This window comes from Dermacentor andersoni, chromosome 2 (assembly GCF_023375885.2).
Source record: "Dermacentor andersoni chromosome 2, qqDerAnde1_hic_scaffold, whole genome shotgun sequence".
Taxonomy (NCBI): Eukaryota; Metazoa; Arthropoda; class Arachnida; order Ixodida; family Ixodidae; genus Dermacentor; species Dermacentor andersoni.
The window spans coordinates 246,984,371-247,003,050 of NC_092815.1; the positions used below are offsets into that span (position 1 = coordinate 246,984,371).

General features: G+C 48.0%; 1 protein-coding gene across 3 annotated transcripts in view; it reads left to right on the top strand.

The window, feature by feature from the left end:
* Window positions 1-18,680, top strand: part of LOC126539707 (arylsulfatase B-like) — a 75,590-nt gene that overhangs the window by 36,614 nt on the left and 20,296 nt on the right. For all 3 annotated transcript variants that reach the window (XM_050186559.3, XM_055075660.2, XM_055075659.2), the window contains one exon: window positions 17,710-17,836. In XM_050186559.3, coding sequence (XP_050042516.3) covers window positions 17,710-17,836 — 127 coding nt within the window. The remainder of the gene's footprint in view (window positions 1-17,709; window positions 17,837-18,680) is intronic.

The following is an 18,680-nucleotide window of genomic DNA, read 5'->3' on the forward strand; positions in this document are numbered from 1 at the left end:
GCCATTCCCTTGAAGTGTGGAAAGGCTTATGTCGGCCAAACCGGCCGCTACATTAATGAACGCTTGGGGGAACATGCCCGAAAGTTAAGTAACTTAAAGGACAAGTACGCACATTTGGTCGCGCACGTAATTGAATGCACAGGATGCGAGGCTCGATTGGGAGAGACGAAGATTCTCGGTGATGGGTCGAAGGGTTCATAAGGCGCATTTGCATCAGGCGGCACATAGGGCGCTGGGTGATCGTCATCGACCGCCTGCGAACGGCGGCGGCAGAACCTTGCGACATGACCGGGTACCTGCATGCGAAGCATATAGGGCGATTGTCCGGCGTTCGCCAAGGGTTAGCGTCGGCAGTGGTGGTCCAGGGGACGGGAGGGGGAGGGCGGTGCACAGGCTGCTGGTAGCGACGCACGGGCACACTGTAGCATAAGTGACTGGTGTAGTCACGACATCCTGCTGGTGAACAGCCGGCAGCGCTTCCGCGACCTCTTCATGGATCACGTTACGGATATGAGACTGCAAAGCGCTGGCAGACTCCTGAGTGACGGACACCAGAGATAGCTGTCGTGCGACTTCTTCGCGGACGAAATCCTTGATTTGCGTTATCAGGGAGGCTTGTTCTGGGCTGGTGGTCAGGCTGCAGAGTGATGCCGCATTTGGTGTGGGATGTCGCCTTGTCAGAGCTCGCTGCTTGCGCAATTCATCATAGCTCTGGCACAAGCTGATGACGTCGCCAACAGTGCGCGGGTCCTTGGCCAGAAGCATTTGGAACGCGTCATCGTCGATTCCCTTCATGACGTGCTTGATCTTTTCCGCTTCCGTCATGACAGCATTCACGCGCCTGCACAAATCGAGAACGTCTTCTATATAGCTGGTGAATGTCTCACCCGTGTCCTGTGCGCGTGTACGCAAACGCTGCTCGGCTCGGAGTTTCCTGACGGCGGTTCGGTCAAATACTTCTGTAATCGACGTCTTGAGCGCCGACCACGTTCGGATATCCCTTTCATGATTTCTGAAACAGAGACTGGCCACGCCCGTGAGGTAGAACGATACGTAAGCCAGCTTGTCCGAGTCATTCCATTTGTTGTGAACGCTCACCCGTTCGTAGGACGACAGCCACTCTTCAACGTCGTTGTCGTTGGTTCCGCTGTAGATGGGAGGCTCCCGCTCACGAACGGTGCCAGCGCAAGGGACGGGTGGCGATGGAAGAGTCTGCTGGTCGGCGTCCGGCATGGCAGAGGGTAGCGTCCGAGAACGGTGTTCCAGGATGGTAGAGTGGAACGTTACCCCGCACCTGCACCACTTATAAAGGAGGTTTATTGCGGTTCGTAGCGACCGCCGGTTCTACGATGCACCGAGCACAGTACCCGAGCTCGAGCCTCTGCTGCGCGCTTGATGCTGCTGATGCTGCTGACTGCGCGCACGTTCGTCATCTTACTTACAATATATATATATATATATATATATATATATTCACGGTGTATCCCAGCCAACTTGCGCCAAAATTTTGAAAACAAATTATGCATTCTTCAGGACAGAAATCGCGTGGATGTTTTTAGCGTTTATCTAAACTTACAGCACCATTTTCTTGCTCTTTTTTGAGTAATTAGCCGAGCTAAATTAGTTACATTTAAATAAAGCTTGAAATGTTCAGGCGTCAATAGGAATGTTGTGGAGCTCCACAAATATTGCCCACCCCAGGCACTTCCAACGAGATTGACTTAGCGTGGCCGTTTTTATTCGGGAAAACTGAAAGCCCGCGGAGTTCAAAAAACACGAACGTGACAGCGCCCTCTGGGAGCCCGAATGCGCCACAATTACAGCGCTGTCAACCCTGCTTTATAAAAAACATCGCTCGCTTCGCGCCTTTCGTGCTGCCCACGACAGAGCTTCGCGTTGTGCTTGGTTCCCCTCTCTGCGGCGATAATTACACTCTCACGCTAGCAGAATGCATGTGGAGGAAAAATGACAAGCTCATTAGTTCGAATCTGGGAGCAAGACCCCAACAAGCAAACACGCATTATAACAAGCTTGATAACGTCGTGTGAATTACGCTGGTTGTCGCAAGAGGAAGAATTATAAACGGACACGGAAGGCTGATTTTTAGCTTCCTGTTCATTCCTTGTCGGTAGAGAATTTGTAATTTCATATTACTTATGTGGCCTTTTCCACGTCGTACAATAGTTTCTCACAGATGGCTCTTTTCATGGATAATGGTTGTAGAGATTTATTCGTTGTGATGTCTGTGTAAAGAATGTGTTCAAAGAAGTCGCCCTCTGCGATAATGCACTATTGGCACCTTTTCAGCACGTCCGATGTAGCTTTTCTGATGACGCAAGACGGTATCTCGCTGAAGACCTCAGCAATCTCGGCCTTTAGCGCTTCTCGTATAGTCGTGGGTTTGTGGTACACTCAGTCTTTCACATGTCCCCACAAGAAGAAGTCGGGAGGTGTGAAGTCCGGTCACCTTGCAGGCCATGCCACTGGTCCATGCCGCCCGACCCACTGGCGTTTGAAGACTTCGTCAAGCCATTCTCGGGCAAGGCTGCTGCTGTGAGCTGGTGCACCGTCGTGCTGATACCAAGTTCGCTTTAAAAATGCAAGAGAAAGATTACAGCGAAAATGTTCAACTGGGCTTCCAAGATGTCGTTCACGTACCGCTGAGCAGTGAGCATGTGGTCAGAAAATATGGGGCCAATTATTCTTACGCCAAAGATACCGCACCACACACTGAATGGCCATTGGTACTGGTGTCTGGTCTGCACCACCCAGTGCGGGTTCGTATCGCTCCAGTAATAAGCATTGTGTATGTTGACTTGAGAATTTCTGGAGAATGTTGCCTCATCTGTCCAGAGCACTTTGTCAAAAAAATCCGGTATTTCGTCACTGTTCACAAGGATCCAATTTGAGAAATCAAGCCGCCATTGAAAGTCTCTTTCTTGCAGCTTTTGATGCAAGGTGATACGGATGCATTTCAGCCTTCCTAAGAACTCTTTTCAATGAAGATTTTGAAATGCCGACGTCACCACTCACTTCACGCACGCTGGAATAAGGGTTTGCCGTGATGAAAGCCAAAATGTCTCCTTCAGCCTCTTGACTGTTGGTCCCCTTTCTGTGCGGCGTCTTTTTGAAGTGACCTGTTTCAGCGTCAAGTAACTCCTCATAATTGTGTTCGTGCTAGGTCTTCTCCCACATTGCCAATTTCAGTATACCTTGGTAGCTATCCTCTTGTCGCCCCGTGCCGCTTACGAGGCTAAGACCATGTTCGCCTTCTGCTCGCTTGAGTACGGCATCCTTTAGGCACTGCAAACAATATCTTCGATACGGTTGCGCGGAACGACAGTAATAGACAGTCGAGCTCACAGGCATCGAGCCGCTGGCACAGCTTGGAAGAAAAGCGGTGTAACAAATGATATTTTTTTATTTTCAAATACTGTTGGCCGTCTTGGCCGTAACAGGGTGGGTACAGCAGGTTTGCACATAGCGTAAAAAATGTAAACACTTTACAAACGTAAATAGGACAGGAAGCAATGAATGTTGGAAATACAATGCAAAACAAATAACGAAACACAAATACAATAGTTTGGTTAAGAAATACATGTTTCTAACATTGTGACAGTGATATTGGAAGCAGCATAACCCGCCGTGGTTGCTCAGTGGCTATGGTGTTGCGCTGCTGAGCACGAGGTCGCGGGATCGAATCCCGGCCACGGCGGCCGCATTTCGATGGGGGCGAAATGCGAAAACACCCGTGTACTTAGATTTAGGTGCACGTTAAGGAACCCCAGGTGGTCGAAATTTCCGGAGTCCTCCACTGCGGCGTGCCTCATAATCAGAAAGTGGTTTTGGCACGTAAAACCCCATAATTTAAATTTTTTTGGAAGCAGCATAAGAGAAAGACTATTGTATGTATTTCTAGAATAGTGTGACAATGTTTGCACGGCATCACTAAGATTAAATTTCATAAAATGTTTTTAACGCGTTCCTCAAAGATTTTAATGCTACTCGACTGCAAAACAGACGCCGGCAAACTGTTCCATTCCTTAATTGTTCGCGGAAAAAATGAATAAGCGTACATGTCCAGATATGCTTTTGGAATTGAGAACATGCAATGACTGCTGGATCTGACGTTTTTAGCCTGCCTGGGAGCAAGACAGGGTGTGGTTTCAATATTGAAGTGGCCTTTCGATAACAAAAAAATAAATTTATGTCTAGGCAACTTCCGCCGTTGAGCCAGTGGAGGCAAATCAAGCAACCGAAGCATTTCGCAAACAGATTCAGTACGATAATACCGAGAAAAAATGAACCTTGCAGATTTTCTTTGTATCTTCTCAATGCGGTTTATTAATCCTGATTGAAACGGATCCCAAATGACACTGGCATACTCTAACGTTGGTCTAATGTAAGTTAAATATGCAAGTAGTTTGACGGGTGTCGTTGCTAGCTTTAATTTTCGGCGAAGGAACCATAACTTTTTTATGCAGCTCCACGAATTCTGTCTATGTGTGATTTCCAACTTAAGTATTTCGAAATTGTTAAACCTAGGTATTTTATCGTTTCAGCTTCGGTTACATTTGTTGAGTTCATCTCATAATTACACTCAATAACATGCTTTGTTTTGTTTAACTCTGATGCTCTCTTTCGCACAGGTTCCAGATGTATGATGCATGTGTTGTGTGTGTTTTTTTTATTCCGCATCGACTTGAACGCTGCAAAAAAATTTGCTCTTCTCGTCATATCGGAATAAACGGCTGATGACGGCGCGTTCTTTGGCGAAAGGCGCGAGCGGCTGCTGACGAAGCGCTTTTTCGGAGCGCCGTCGCCAGCTGCTGCCGGTAATGTCAGAGCCGAGCAAAGGTTGAAGCTCTTTCTCGTAAGTGAAGGGAAGGAGCGGCACTGGCGATGTTCTTACAAATCACTCATGAGAGCGCTGTAATTGCGGCGCATTCGGGCGCATAGAGCGCGCTATCACGTGGTATTTTTTAAACTACGCGGACTTTAGTTTTTCCAGAATAAAGACGGCCACTCTAAGTTTATCTCGTTGGAAGTACCTGGGCTGGGCAATATTTGTGAAGCTCCGCAACTTTCCTATTGACGCCCGAGCGTTTCAAGCTATATTGAAAAAGTTAATGTATCTCGGCTAATTACTCAAAAAAAAAAGACGAGCAATGAAATTGTACTGTAAGTTTAGATAAACACTAACAGCATCCACGCGATTTCTGTTCTGAAGAACGCATGGTTTTTTCAAAATCTTGGTCCAATTTAGCTGGGACACCATATATTATATATATATATATATATATATATATATATATATATATATATATATATATATATTGAAAGGGGGTTTATTGCAGCTCGTACGCGGTATCGCAAGTGGCTCTTGATCGCTAGTCCTAGCTGTTCGCATCAGCAGCCCGAGCTCGGGTCTCGCGCCGCAGCGGTGGCACTCCGCACAGCGCCACATGCATGTTACCCACTACAATATATATATATTGTTACGCGCGAAGGAGACCGTTTTTAACCCGTACGGATGAAGGGGACCGTTTACTTTAGGTCGCGAATGTGAGCGCAAGAGCGGCCAGCTGGTTAATCAACTCAGCGTCGCTCTCTTCTTCCTTCCTCTACTCGGGACCGCAAGCACGTTCACCGGTCTTCGTTTTCTTCATGCGTAACATTCCCCTCGTCACAGACGAAGCCCGCCGGGCGAGTCAATTCATTTGTCTTGACGTGAACAATTTCAAGCGGGCGACATGGACCACTTGTGTCTTGGCAGCTCTTCTACCACTCGCCGTGAGGCGAGCTATGTTATACGTGACTTCCGTGAGTCTCTTAATAATAACAAACGGTCCATCGTAGGCGGCCAAAAGCTTTTGGCATAACCCGGGCTTCCGTACTGGAGTCCACAGCCAGACTAAATCACCAGGGCGATAGATTACCGGACGGTGGCGAATGCCGTAGCGTTCTTTTGATCTGTCCTGCGATGCCAAAGTACGCAAACGAGCAATACGACGAGCTTTTTCGGCAAGGCAGAGAGTCTCGGCGACAGTGGGGTTTTCATGACTAAAGAAAGGGAAAACAGTGTCGATTGCGTACCGGGGTGGCCGTGCGTACAGCAGGAAGAAAGGGCTATAGCCGGTAGTCTCGTGCTTGGCGGTGTTGAACGCGTACGTGATAAAAGGCAGTACGTCATCCCAGTTCTTGTGGTCGGATGAAACATACATAGATAGCATGTTTACAATTGTTCGGCTGGTGCGCTCCGTAAGCCCATTCGTTTGTGGATGGTATGGTGTCGAGTGACGCAAGTGGGATTCACACAAACGAAGCAGCTCCTCTACGACGTCCGCTGTGAATTGTCGTCCACGGTCGCTGATGATCACGCGAGGCCGACCATGTCGCAGGATCACATATTGCAGCAGGAATGTTGAAACGTCAGTGGCAGTTGCGGAGGGCACGGCCGCCGTCTCGCAGTAGCACGTGAGGTAGTCGACGCAAACAACTATCCAACGGTTTCCCTTGGCTGATTTTGGAAATGGACCTACGAAGTCAATGCCCACTTGCTGGAAAGGCGTGCTTGGAGGCGGGATCGGCTGCAGGAGACCAGCAGGAGCAGTAGATGGCCGTTTGTGGCGCTGACACGGCATGCAGCTGGCCACATACGTCTCAACAGACTGTCGCATTCCAGGCCAATAAAAGCGCTCCTGAATCCCGCAGAGCGTCCTCGCCGAACCTGAATGGCCAGACGTAGGGTCATCGTGCATAGCACTCAGAATCGCTGTGCGAAGGCTCTCCGGTACCACTAGGAGGAAACGTGCGCCAGTGCTGGAAAAGTTCTTCTTATATAGGAGTCCATCACGTACACAGAAATGGTTCGCTGTCGTCGAGGCGGTCGTAGCCGTGAAGAGCGGTGTTAATTTATCGTCTTTTCGCTGTTCGGCTTTGAAGCAGTCGAAGTCTGGAAAACGCGGCGACACAGAAGCGACGAGGCGATCGAAGTCGTCGGCGTCACAAGTCCGTAGTGCTAAGTGGCATACGCGAGAGGCAGTCCGCATCAGACCGCTCTTATAAGATACGGTGAAGCTGTATTCTTGCAGTCGGAGCGCCCAGCGCGCAAGGCGGCCACAAGGGTCACGAAGATTCACAAGCCAACACAATGAGTGGTGGTCGGTGACCACAGTAAAGGGGCGTCCACACAGGTAAGAACGAAACCGCTGAACCGCAAATATTACCGCGAGGTATTCTTGTTCCGTGACAGTGTAATTCTGCTCGGGCCTACTTAATGAGCGTCTTGCATATGCGATCACGTGTTCGCGGTCACCGTGGCGTTGAACTAGGACGGCACCAATACCTATGCCACTGGCATCCGTATGGAGTTCCGTCGGAGCTGAAGGACTGAAGTGTTGAAGAACCGGTCGTGACGTCAGCAGAAACTTCAACTGACGAAAAGAAGAGTCGCACTCCGGAGTCCACTCAAAAGGGGTGTCCTTTCATAGCAGGCATGTCAGCGGATACGCGACGTCGGCGAATTTAGGAATAAATTGGCGGAAATAGGAACAAAGCCCCAGAAAACTACGGAGCTCCTTGACAGAGCGCGGTGTACTGAACGCTTCAACGGCTGCTGTTTTTTGGGGATCAGGGCGGATGCCATGCTTGTCGACAAGGTGCCCAAGCACAAGGGTTTGGCGTTCACCGAAGTGGCATTTCTTAGAGTTCAAAACTAGACCAGCGTTTCTGATGCAGTTCAGGACAATATCCAGACGCGAGTTGTGTTCGCTGAAGGTGCGGCCAAAGATGACAACTTCGTGGAGGTAGCACATGCATATGTTCCACTTCAAGCCGCGCAGAACAGAGTCCATAAATCTCTCGAAAGTTGCCGGAGCGTTGCACAATCCAAATGGCATCACATTAAATTCGAAGATCCCATCAGGGGTTACAAAGGCAGTCTTCTCCTTGTCGTCAGGATGCATCGGAATTTGCCAATAGCCAGATCGTAAATCTACTGAGGAAAAGTAAGAGGCGGAATGAAGGCAGTCTATTGCGTCATCAATACGTGGGAATGGGTATACGTCCTTATTTGTTACAGCATTCAAACGGCGATAGTCGACGCAAAATCTCCAAGATCAATCTTTTCTTTAACAACAATCACTGGAGCTGCCCACGTACTCGCTGACTCTTGTACGACGCCCTTTTTTATCATTTCGTGCACTTGTTCGTTGATAATCTGGCGCTATGATGGTGAAACACGATATGGCTTTTGTCTAATCGGATTTGCCGAACCCGTGTTGATGGTATGGCGCGTTCTAGACTCAGGAATTGCAAGTATTTTGTCCTTCTGCGCAAAGTCGAATACTGAAACGTGCTTCGAAAGCACACGCACTAACGTTCGGCGTTCACTCGTGCTGAGCGATTTATTTACCATCGACAAAAGGGCTGTTTCCGAACTGTGGCCATCAGGTTCTTCCGGCACATCTGTAAGTTCAGCCACTGATAAGGACGCGTGTTCCCTGGCGAAGGCTAATTTCATGCCATCTGGTAGTATAACGGGCTCCTTAGAACTGTTTACTGTCCATGAGCCAGTGCGTCCGCCTTTGATCGACACCACACAATGTGACACCAACACATTCTTCTTCACACAGTTAAAGTGCATCGGTTCTACGGTAGCTTCGAAGCTGTCGGAATCGGCGCCGCAACAGACAATGGCAATGCAAACGGTAGATGATGCAGGTATGACCGTATCACCACAAACACACAGTGTAGTTTCGCCATCTACAAGGTTCTCCAGGCAGGCACGTACCCAGGGGGGGGCCCGGGCCCCCCCCCCGAAATTAGGCTGCCTACGCCCCCCCCCCCCCCCCCGCCGGCCATGCCGCCACTCCTCACACACATTCTTAAAGAGCCGCTAAATCAATCTTGAGGCTTGAATTCATCGGTCAACAGTCAACAGGTTACAGTATTATAAAACGCGTTGGCGTGTCTTTCGTCGGACCAACGCGAGATTCACCCGTAGACGTCGTTGCCTTTCTGCGCCGCTTAGCGCAGGAATTTTATTAGGTGGTACCACCGCAAGCGAAGCCGTAGGTGGCGTGTAAGCACGGCTGATGCATGCTGAAGCGGCACTCCGTAGGCAACGAGGCGTCACAGGCTAATCCAAAGCGAAAGACCAGCCATGTGCGGAAACTGCGCCGTCACCTCAACACCATCTAGTTACACCGCGTAGGAGGCTCAGCTGCGCTGAGAGCGCTGAGACTGCCGAAGCGGTCACTGTCGGCGCTGGTTAGTGTCATGATACAGCACTTCGCTTCACCGCTCCTAGATGGAAGCACCCTCCCTGTCAAGAATTCATATTTTACGCGTTCGCCGCCGACGTCACATCTGTTAGAGGAAGTTGATGGTGCACCCTGGAAGACCACCAGGAAGGGCTATTTAACCCCGCACGAGCGAGGCTCGAGGTCTTCCAAACTTGAGCCGGGACTATGGACAAAAACGGGACAAGCCAAGGTCCTACGACCAGGAAGCGTCAAGACGCATTCCTGCAAATAACAAGCTTTTTTACCCAAACTGCCAAAGGTAAGCGCTGACGCTCTGTTAAAACACGTTGGCGGACTAGTTGGTTTGAATCCATGATAGAGTGTGTGAGCGCGACTGAACGAGGACGTAGAAAGAAACAGATACACAGAGACAGCGCTGACGCTATCACTTCAGGCCATGTAGTCACGCCATGTAACCTTATTTAGTGAGCCATAGGCACTGTAACTCAAAGAAAGGCTTTAAAGGATGTCTAGTTGCACTAAGAGGTACAACTTATATTGGGCTAGTTTTAAATGCTTTTTTTTTCTTACTATAGAAGCCACGCCCTGACTCGCCGCCAGCTTCCACTTCTTCAAACGGAAACGTAGCAGCGACAGGTGGGGATGACGAGACATCTCATCAGGCCGAAGAAGCAGCAAAAACTGTCATCCCAATTAGTGAATATGATATTGGACTCTACGTTAATCGCGCAGGCATACCTGGCGACCTCAAAGATCGAGCATACTCCGAAGTCTGGACGCCGCCTTCCGGCTACGACTTTGAGGTTTCTGTGTCTAAGGACGGCAAGAGACGCAAGTTCCAGTCCCACTGGCTTCAGCGATATAAGTGGCTTGCATTTTCTGACGCTAAAAATGGAGCATTTTGTAAAACTTGCGTGCGTTTTCGCACTGAAACAGAAGCTGGTAAAGGTGCCCACCAAACGTGCAAAAGCCTCGTGACCACCCCATTTAGAAAATGGAAGCATGCCATTGAGACTTTCGAAAGCCATTCGCGGACAGATTACCACAAGAGGGCTACTATTGAAGCTCCAAGTTTCCTTGATGTGATGAGAGGTAAAGCGGATAGCGTCCACATGCAGATCAACCAGCAAGCGAAGGATTTATTTGAGGACACCAAGGCGAAACTGCGCGCAATCGTCGAGACAATCGTGCTGTGCGGAAGACAAGACATCGCTCTCAGGGGCGACAAAGATGTAGGGCGACTTACTCTTGAAGAGCCAGCAAACAATGACGGTAACTTCAGGGCGCTTTTACGTTACAGGGCCAATGGAGGGGACACCGTCTTGGCTGATCACATTCAAACAGCTAGAAACAACGCTCTGTACTCAAGTCCACGCATACAAGATGAGATAATTTCTATTATCGGGAAGCTAATCCAAGACAAAATAGTCAGAGAAGTCAAAAAGGCAGGGTGTTTTGCCGTGCTAGCAGACGAAACGTCGGACATATCGCAAACAGAACAATTTTCATTGTGCGTCCGATACGTTGACTCCGGCACTTTCTGGATTCGAGAGGATTTCTTGTCCTTTGTAGCTGTGGAAGATGTAAGTGCTTCTAGCTTAGCTCACAGACTGAAAAGTGAGCTTCTTAAACTAGGTCTGGAGCTGAAACACATGAGAGGCCAAGGTTACGATGGTGCGGCAGTGATGAGTGGAGCATTCCGTGGTGTACAGGCGATTATTCGCAAGGAGTTTCCAACTGCTCTATACACGCACTGCTCATCACACTCCCTCAATCTCTGTCTGAGCGACGCCTCGAATGTTAAAGACATTCAACGTGCCTTCGGCACGATTAAAGACGTTTGCGCTTTCTTCAGGGCATCGCCTAAAAGAACTGCGGTCCTGAAAAGGATCCTTGAAGGGGCCTCGAAATCCTTCTGCCGCTTACAATGGTATTGTGAAACTAGGTGGGTGGAACGCCACGAGGCGGTCTCATTGTTTTGTGAGGCATTGCCCCAAATAGTCGCCGCACTAGAAGAGCTCATGGAAGCGTCCTACACAACAAGCGCTTCCACCGCGTCTGCTCTCCACTATCGGGTATGCTCCTTTAACTTCCTCATATGTCTTACAGTTTGTGACACCTTCTTAAGCTTAACACATCGTTTGTCTGAGTACTTACAGAGCACCTCTGTTGACATGAACGTCGCTTTAGACTACGTAGACCTTGTGCTGAATAAGCTATAAGGAATGGCTGTCAATTCTGAGGTGGAGTTTCGCAATATATTTTCCGCATGTCAAAAGACGCGGCTGATTTTGGCCTAAACTGTGAAATGCCGCGTGTAGTTGGCACGCAGAAACATCGGGCTAACTACTCTTCAACTTCAACCGAGGAATACTATAGGCGAGCGTTGTTTATTCCCTACATGGACGATCTTAGAGCTTCCCTCGAGCGCCGGTTTGCAAGCCACAGGACAACTTTGGGTAGTTTGCAGTTTGTTCTACCAGAACACGCCTCTATAGGAAGCTTTGAGTCCGTGCAGCCGGCATTCCAATTTTACATGCACGACATGCAGACAACGCACATCCCTTCGCTAAAGGGAGAGTGGGAAATGTGGAAAGAGAAGTGGGAAGCAACACGAGTAGAGGAGACGCCGCGCTATGCCACTGACGCGTTACTGAAATGCGACGAGAGCCTATTTCCCAACGTTCACACATTGCTCAAGGTTTTGGCAACGCTGTCTGTGACAACCGCCGCTGCAAAACGCAGTTTTTCGACATTAAATAGGGTTAAGACATACCTACGAAACCGAACCGCCCAGGAGCGCCTTAACGGGTTAGCCCTCATGTCAATTCATCGGGCGCCAGTTAGCGTCGACGAAATTATTTCTACGTTTATGAAGAAACCACGGCGAATTCTCACAGCTTGAAAAAGATTTGATTGTTCTAACCCACAGCTAAAATACAACAGGCAGAAAAAAAACATTACTGTCGCATATAGCGCTTTTCTTCTGATTTATAAAATGGCACTAACCTAAAGGTAGTGCTGATAATGCTTATTTATAACAGTGTATAGATTTTTCAATATTGGTAAATTATCCCTTTAGTGACGGGAATGTGTGTGCAATACGTAATATTTTGTTGTAGTTTCAACTGTATATATGTGTGTGCGGCTCTCTCGGTGCGTATTCTTCGTACCGCCTTAGTCTCTGTAACTAGTCTATGTGGTAAAGATGGTGAATACTATGTCACACAATAATGAATCACTGTATTTTGTTTTTCTTTTGTGCAATTTTCAGTTTATTGCTATTTGAACTTCGTGCTTGCTTCATTAAAGAGTTTTGTTACGATCGTCTGTGAAGCAGGGCAGGAAGCTCCGTCCTTTGTTATTCCTAGTCAAAGTTTTTTGTAATTAGTTCAGTGCTTCCTTTTCTTTCTTAATTTGCAGCTGTCTATACAGAACGATATTGCATTAAACGATTTCCGAGTATAAAACTTCGTCTGTGGCAGTTCTTTCTTGTTGGTGCCAGTAAAAAAATTGGTGGAATTTTGCACAGGCTATAAATATACCCCTATATCACTTACAACGACTAATGTGCGAGTGTCAGGTGCGGTGGACGGCCAGTAACTCTAAAAAAAGAGAAAGAATAGTGGTGAGACGGCCAACAGCCAATCACGAACACGCACGGATTCTTGACGAGGGAAGAGAAGAGAAAAAGAAAAAAAATTTTTTTTTGAGGAGAAGGTTGGTGTGTGGATGGGATGAAGCGAGGCTGTCGGGCTGAGGGTCCGAACCTCAAGACGTCAAGAGCGCCGGGCTGAGAAGCGAAGCCGCTGGGCTGCCGGCCGAAGCTTCAAGACTTCAGCGGCGGCCCGGCCTCTGTCCTATCTACTGGCGTGTGAAGGCGTTTTCTTGTCCGTTTGGCGGCCAGGCGATTAGCTTAAGATGCGTTCAGTTTTCACCGTCTATTGCAATGGCCACGCGCACCACTGTTCCTTCGTTATTTGAACCTTAATTGTTTAGACTGATCCAGGGACCAGGATAGGGATTCAGTTCGTAGTCAGCTGGTCAGTATGCTCGTCGAACGAGTTGCGGCAAGAGAAAACGCTAGTTGCGTTTAACTTTTCTTTTTGCTTGTTTATTTCCACGAGTGACGGCTCGCCGCAACGCTGGCATGTCCTCGGAATCATACAACCGTGATATGGGTTAGATAAGCTGGAAAATAAACTGATGCGAAACGGAGTCCATCATCCAGCCCTGCAATAACAGTTAAACCCATAAGCAAAATGAATTTCAATCGTTTCCTCGTCTGGTTTGTCCCTAATTGTACAGCACTTTTCGTGCAAAATTGGCAGCGGGAAACAAAAGTCGCAAGGAGTTGAGGGATTAATCGATTTACTAAGGGAGAGAGCTGAGGCAAATGCCAAACAGGAAGGAAAAGATAGAATTAAGAAATTTGACCGTTGTTCATGAAAATATTTATGGATCAAAATATTTTTGTTTAAAGAGGAAGCAGAGAAAGCGCCGCCGGAAGTTGAGAATGATTCCGTGTGTTTTCAATGACGCTTCTAGTTATCAGTCGAGCCACCCGACGTAGGCACTTCTCGGCTGTGCTCATGTGGGTGTTTCATTTCCCACCCTATTTCTTTTATCTTTTGCTAGTTTACGCGCCGTTATGGCAAACGGTGGGCATTATTTACGTTTGTACTGGTAAAACTACCCCCCCTCTCGTTTGCATAGAAACGGTGACCTTGGGTTGGGCCCCCCCCGAAAAAAAATCCTGGGTACGTGCCTGTCTCCAGGAGTCCTGATGGAATCCTACCACTTATGAATACCTTCCCTGTGCGGCAGTCGACAGTACCACCACACTCCCGCAAAAAGTCCATACCGGGAATAACATCATGGGTTGACCGAGGAATAATTACAAACTCTGTCGTAATAACATGGCCTCCCAAAAACACGTCAGCACTACACACCCCAATAGGTCGCAAATGCTCGCCACTCACTCCACAGAACTTTGAATCTTCGTCCCATTTAAGCGAAACCTTTCGCCCTAACACGTGTTTAAAAGAGACACTCGTAACCGAAATTGTTGCGCCTGTGTCCACCAGAGCCATCACAGGGACATTATCTACAAAAACGCGCACTTTGTTTTTCAGCATCAACACAGGAGGTATTTCTGTCAGTAGCATGTCTCTAGCGACCTCACCTCCATCGGCCGCGCTAGCTAGTTTTCCGGTGACGAAGGGGACGTGGTGCGACGCCGCGGTGAGGGAGAACGGGGAGCACGACGTTGTGGGGGGGGGTGTCAAACTCCTGTCAGATGCCGGGGAGCTATTCCGGGAGCTGCTCAGCCAATACTCGTCGCCAGATGATACGTGTGCTGGCCACGGGGCACCGTGTGGCCGTTCGGAGGGCCGAGAAAACTCTGAGGGCTGGCCATACCACGTGGTCATACGCTGGTTGCAAAACCGCGCTATATGACCCGGGACACCGCAGGAATAACACACCGGGAGAGGTCGAAACCTTGGTTGTTCGTCGATGAAGCGGATATCATCATTTTCCCGCGTGTAGTGGGTTGGTTCGTGGCGTGTGTCACGACGATACATCGGGCGTCGAGGAGGCGTGCGTTGAGCGCGTTGGTCATAGCGCGGAGTCGGAGGGCGTGTTGTCATCCTCGACTGTGGGGCTGCGCTGTACTCTACGGCCGCTGCGGTAACCATCGGTTGGCAAGGGGCTGAATGTGGCGTCGTCATAGCCTCACGTGACGTGTACACGCCGTGGTGGTCAGCAGTTGAATGCAACAACTCCTCGCGGCGGAAAAGTTCCTCGCGGACAATCTGTCGGATGGTGGAAGGAATGTCGAGACAAGGACTCGTGTCCACACTGGCAAGCGTCGTGACGTTTGGCAACCGAGCAAACTTTGGCGCAATCCGACGCATCTTGAACGTTTCAAAGGTTCTGCAGTGCCGAATGACGTCAGACACAGAACTGAGGCTCTCCTGTACAATTAGAAAATTGTACACATCCTCAGCCACTCCTTTCAGCAAATGTCCAACTTTATCTTCTTCCGCCATGCGAGCACTGACCACCTTGCACAGCTTTAACACTTCTTCGATGTATGTTGTGCATGTCTCACCTGGTAGTTGCGCCCGTTGCGACAGTGCCTGCTCCGCACGCTTCTTTTTGGCAACCGAGTCGTCAAAACACGCCTTTAGCTCGTCAACAAAATGTTCCCACGTCGTAAGCGCGTCCTCGTGGTTCTCGTACCACACGAGGGCGGTATCGGTCAGGGAGGACACCACACTGGTGAGCTGAGCGGTTGCATCCGCTTTGTTGCATCCGGTTGCATCCGCATTTGTAGTGGACGAGCCACTCGTCGGCATCTTCCTCCGCTTTGCTTCCGAAGGTGGGTGGAACTCGGTAGTATGGCAGTGGACTGCTAGGCGCTGCCCTCGGAGCGGCTCCTTCTGGCATGTCGAAGACGGTCACGGCTGATGGCGGGAGGCCGGCAAGTCGACGGCTTCGACGAAGCTGCAGCAGTGACGGTTCCGTTGATGTGAGCGGTACCCAGCACCTCCACTCTTTGTTACGCGCGAAGGAGACCGTTTTTAACCCGTACGGATGAAGGGGACCGTTTACTTTAGGTCGCGAATGTGAGCGCAAGAGCGGCCAGCTGGTTAATCAACTCAGCGTCGTTCTCTTCTTCCTTCCTCTACTCGGGACCGCAAGCACGTTCACCGGTCTTCGTTTTCTTCATGCGTAACAATATATATATATATATATATATATATATATATATATATATATATATATATATATATATATATATATATATATATATATATATATATATACCAGACCAAGAAGTAATTCTTGGTCCGGGTAAATATTCACAGTGAAGTAGACGCGCGTATGAAGCGGTTTATTGACGTTTCGGCCGGGGTCCGGCCTTCATCAGAACACATTGCATGGTGTCAGTATAGTTAATATACATGTGCATATCAACCAATTGAAGATATGTTTGCATGAAAAACGAATAAAATGGGCGAACAAAATGCATCTGAATCGTTCAAAGGACAGCGATACGTGTATAGACCGATGGCGATTGCAAACATATCATCTAAGATACTAAGCATAAAAACGCACCGAAAGGAATTGCAAAAACCAGTCGCCACGTGACAACAAAACGTCAATATGTGCTCAATATTTCCTATGTTATCAAGCAAACACAGACACAGAAAAAGGGGAACAGTGGCGTACTAGTAGAAGAAGGGACAAGTGACGGGCTACAAAGACAGACAACTCAAGTTTTCTACACATTGCGCGTTTTATTGCATCGTCAATTAATTGTGGTGGGTAATTTTGTTTGGCTAAAGCGTTCTTTAGGGTACCGCAATTTTTTGAAACTCCGATTTCTCAGAAGAAATTTTTTTAAAACGTAAGGCTTGGCTATAAGGAATGCTAGTCTTGCAATGATTAACGTGACTGCTATCAAACTGCAAATATTGACATCTATCTGTCGGCTTTTTGTATAGGGCAGTAGATAGGTTATCATGTAGCACTGAAACGCTAACGTCAGGGAAGTTATTAGTAGATGCAGAATACGTGTGGGAAAATGATATGGATCAGATATGAAGGAAAGCAGTTCCTGTTCCCCATGAGGCCAAATCAGAGAAACATCGTGAATTGAACGTTTGTAATAAAAAGGTTTTAACGTCCTGGTTAGCAAAAATTTATCTTCTAGCTGACCCATAAATATATTGGCGTAGTTGGGACCAAAACTTGATTATGTTACCTGCTCTTCAAGATAAAAAATATGCGTCGGTCATAGTTTCAGCCTTCTGCATGTTTGTGATCCAGGAAATACTTCTGGGAGATCTCAGGTATATATATATATATATTCTTGGAGATCTCATGTATATTCCAATTCTCAGGCGATATTCCAATTCCACCCATGTGTTGGTGAACGTTTCAAGAAGGTTAGCTGTTATGACATGAGTAATTTTGCGCCGTAATGTTGCCGTGTTGTTGATTGCTGTTTGGTAAACGTGGTTCTTGACATAACTCCAAAAAAAGTAATTCAGTGGTGTTATCTCCGGTGATCGGGGAGGCCAGTTAATGGGACCTCCACACTCGATCCATCTTCCCAGAAATGTATCCAAATAGTTGTATGTACATACAAAAACTTGAATATGCCACGTGCAATTCAAGATAAAAGATATGTGTGTATTTCCCATATTTTCGGCCTTCTGCATGTTTGTAATAGGGAAAGACACTTCTGGGGCACCCTGTATATCGGAAAGCTGGTATATAGGGTGGACAACAGGGTTATCGGGGCTCTTACTAGTGCCACTTTGGGATAGTGTATTAGGGCATGTGACACGAGACTTAAGTAGCTCAATTTCAAAAGAGAATCCAATAAAATTAACGCAGTACTTCCCACGTTTCTCTCTCTTCACAGCCTATGTTCATGTATATGAGCACCCTCGCTGTGCACGCACAGACAGGCCACCTGGCGACCGACGCGCCGGAAAGGAACATTGCTAAGTTCCCATACATTGGTGACAGGAACAGGACGCTGTTTGCTGGTGAGTAACAAGAGCAGGTAGGCGACGACTGAAACGCCAGCATTTGCGGAGTGCCTTAATCTTGTTACAAATTGTGTGCCGCTCAATATCCACGAGAAATTGAAATCGCATTGGTGGCATGAAGACATCCTCGTAAAACAGGCTCAACAAGACTAGCGCTGAGGGCAAACTAAACTGTATTGGAAGAAGCAGAAATTCGTTGCAATTTCCATCAGTAATGTTGCTGAACCCTTGAAAACGATTATCCCGCCTAGCAGCATTAAGGATCTAGAGAAGAACGTTGGTCATAATAATTAATTAATTCGCTCTTTGCCGGGGAAGAAACAGCTCGAGAACGGGAAGGAAGCTTAAGGATACACTGGTGTGTTTTGCGTCCTTGCGCTGTTTTCGTGTATTTACGCTGTTTCTTGGCCATTATAGGCCACCAGTTATTTCACATGTGTGCCTTGTTGCGTTAGAATTCGCTCTTAGTTAAAGGACCCTGGTAAAACTAAAAAATTCACGCGCCATCCCGGCACTGAGAAAGTGGATGTCCAGCGAAGCTGTTGTAAAACCACCACTACAAGTGCTGAGGGGGGCATGCAATGCATGTTCGGATGCTTGCTTTCAGCTTGTTCTTTATTGATAGATATGCTGATCTGTGTGTTGTATGGGTGTTTTCAATGAACGTATAGACTGTTCGCTTCACATTGCTGAGTGCTCCTTTTTTCTTTCTTTCATGGTATTTATTACAGTAGCAACAACCCGACATTCACCAGTTGTGCATAGTCATAGAATGGAGAGCACCAATGAAAGTCACACAGAGAAAAGTAATCGTTCATACTGTGGGTCGAAATGTTGGTTT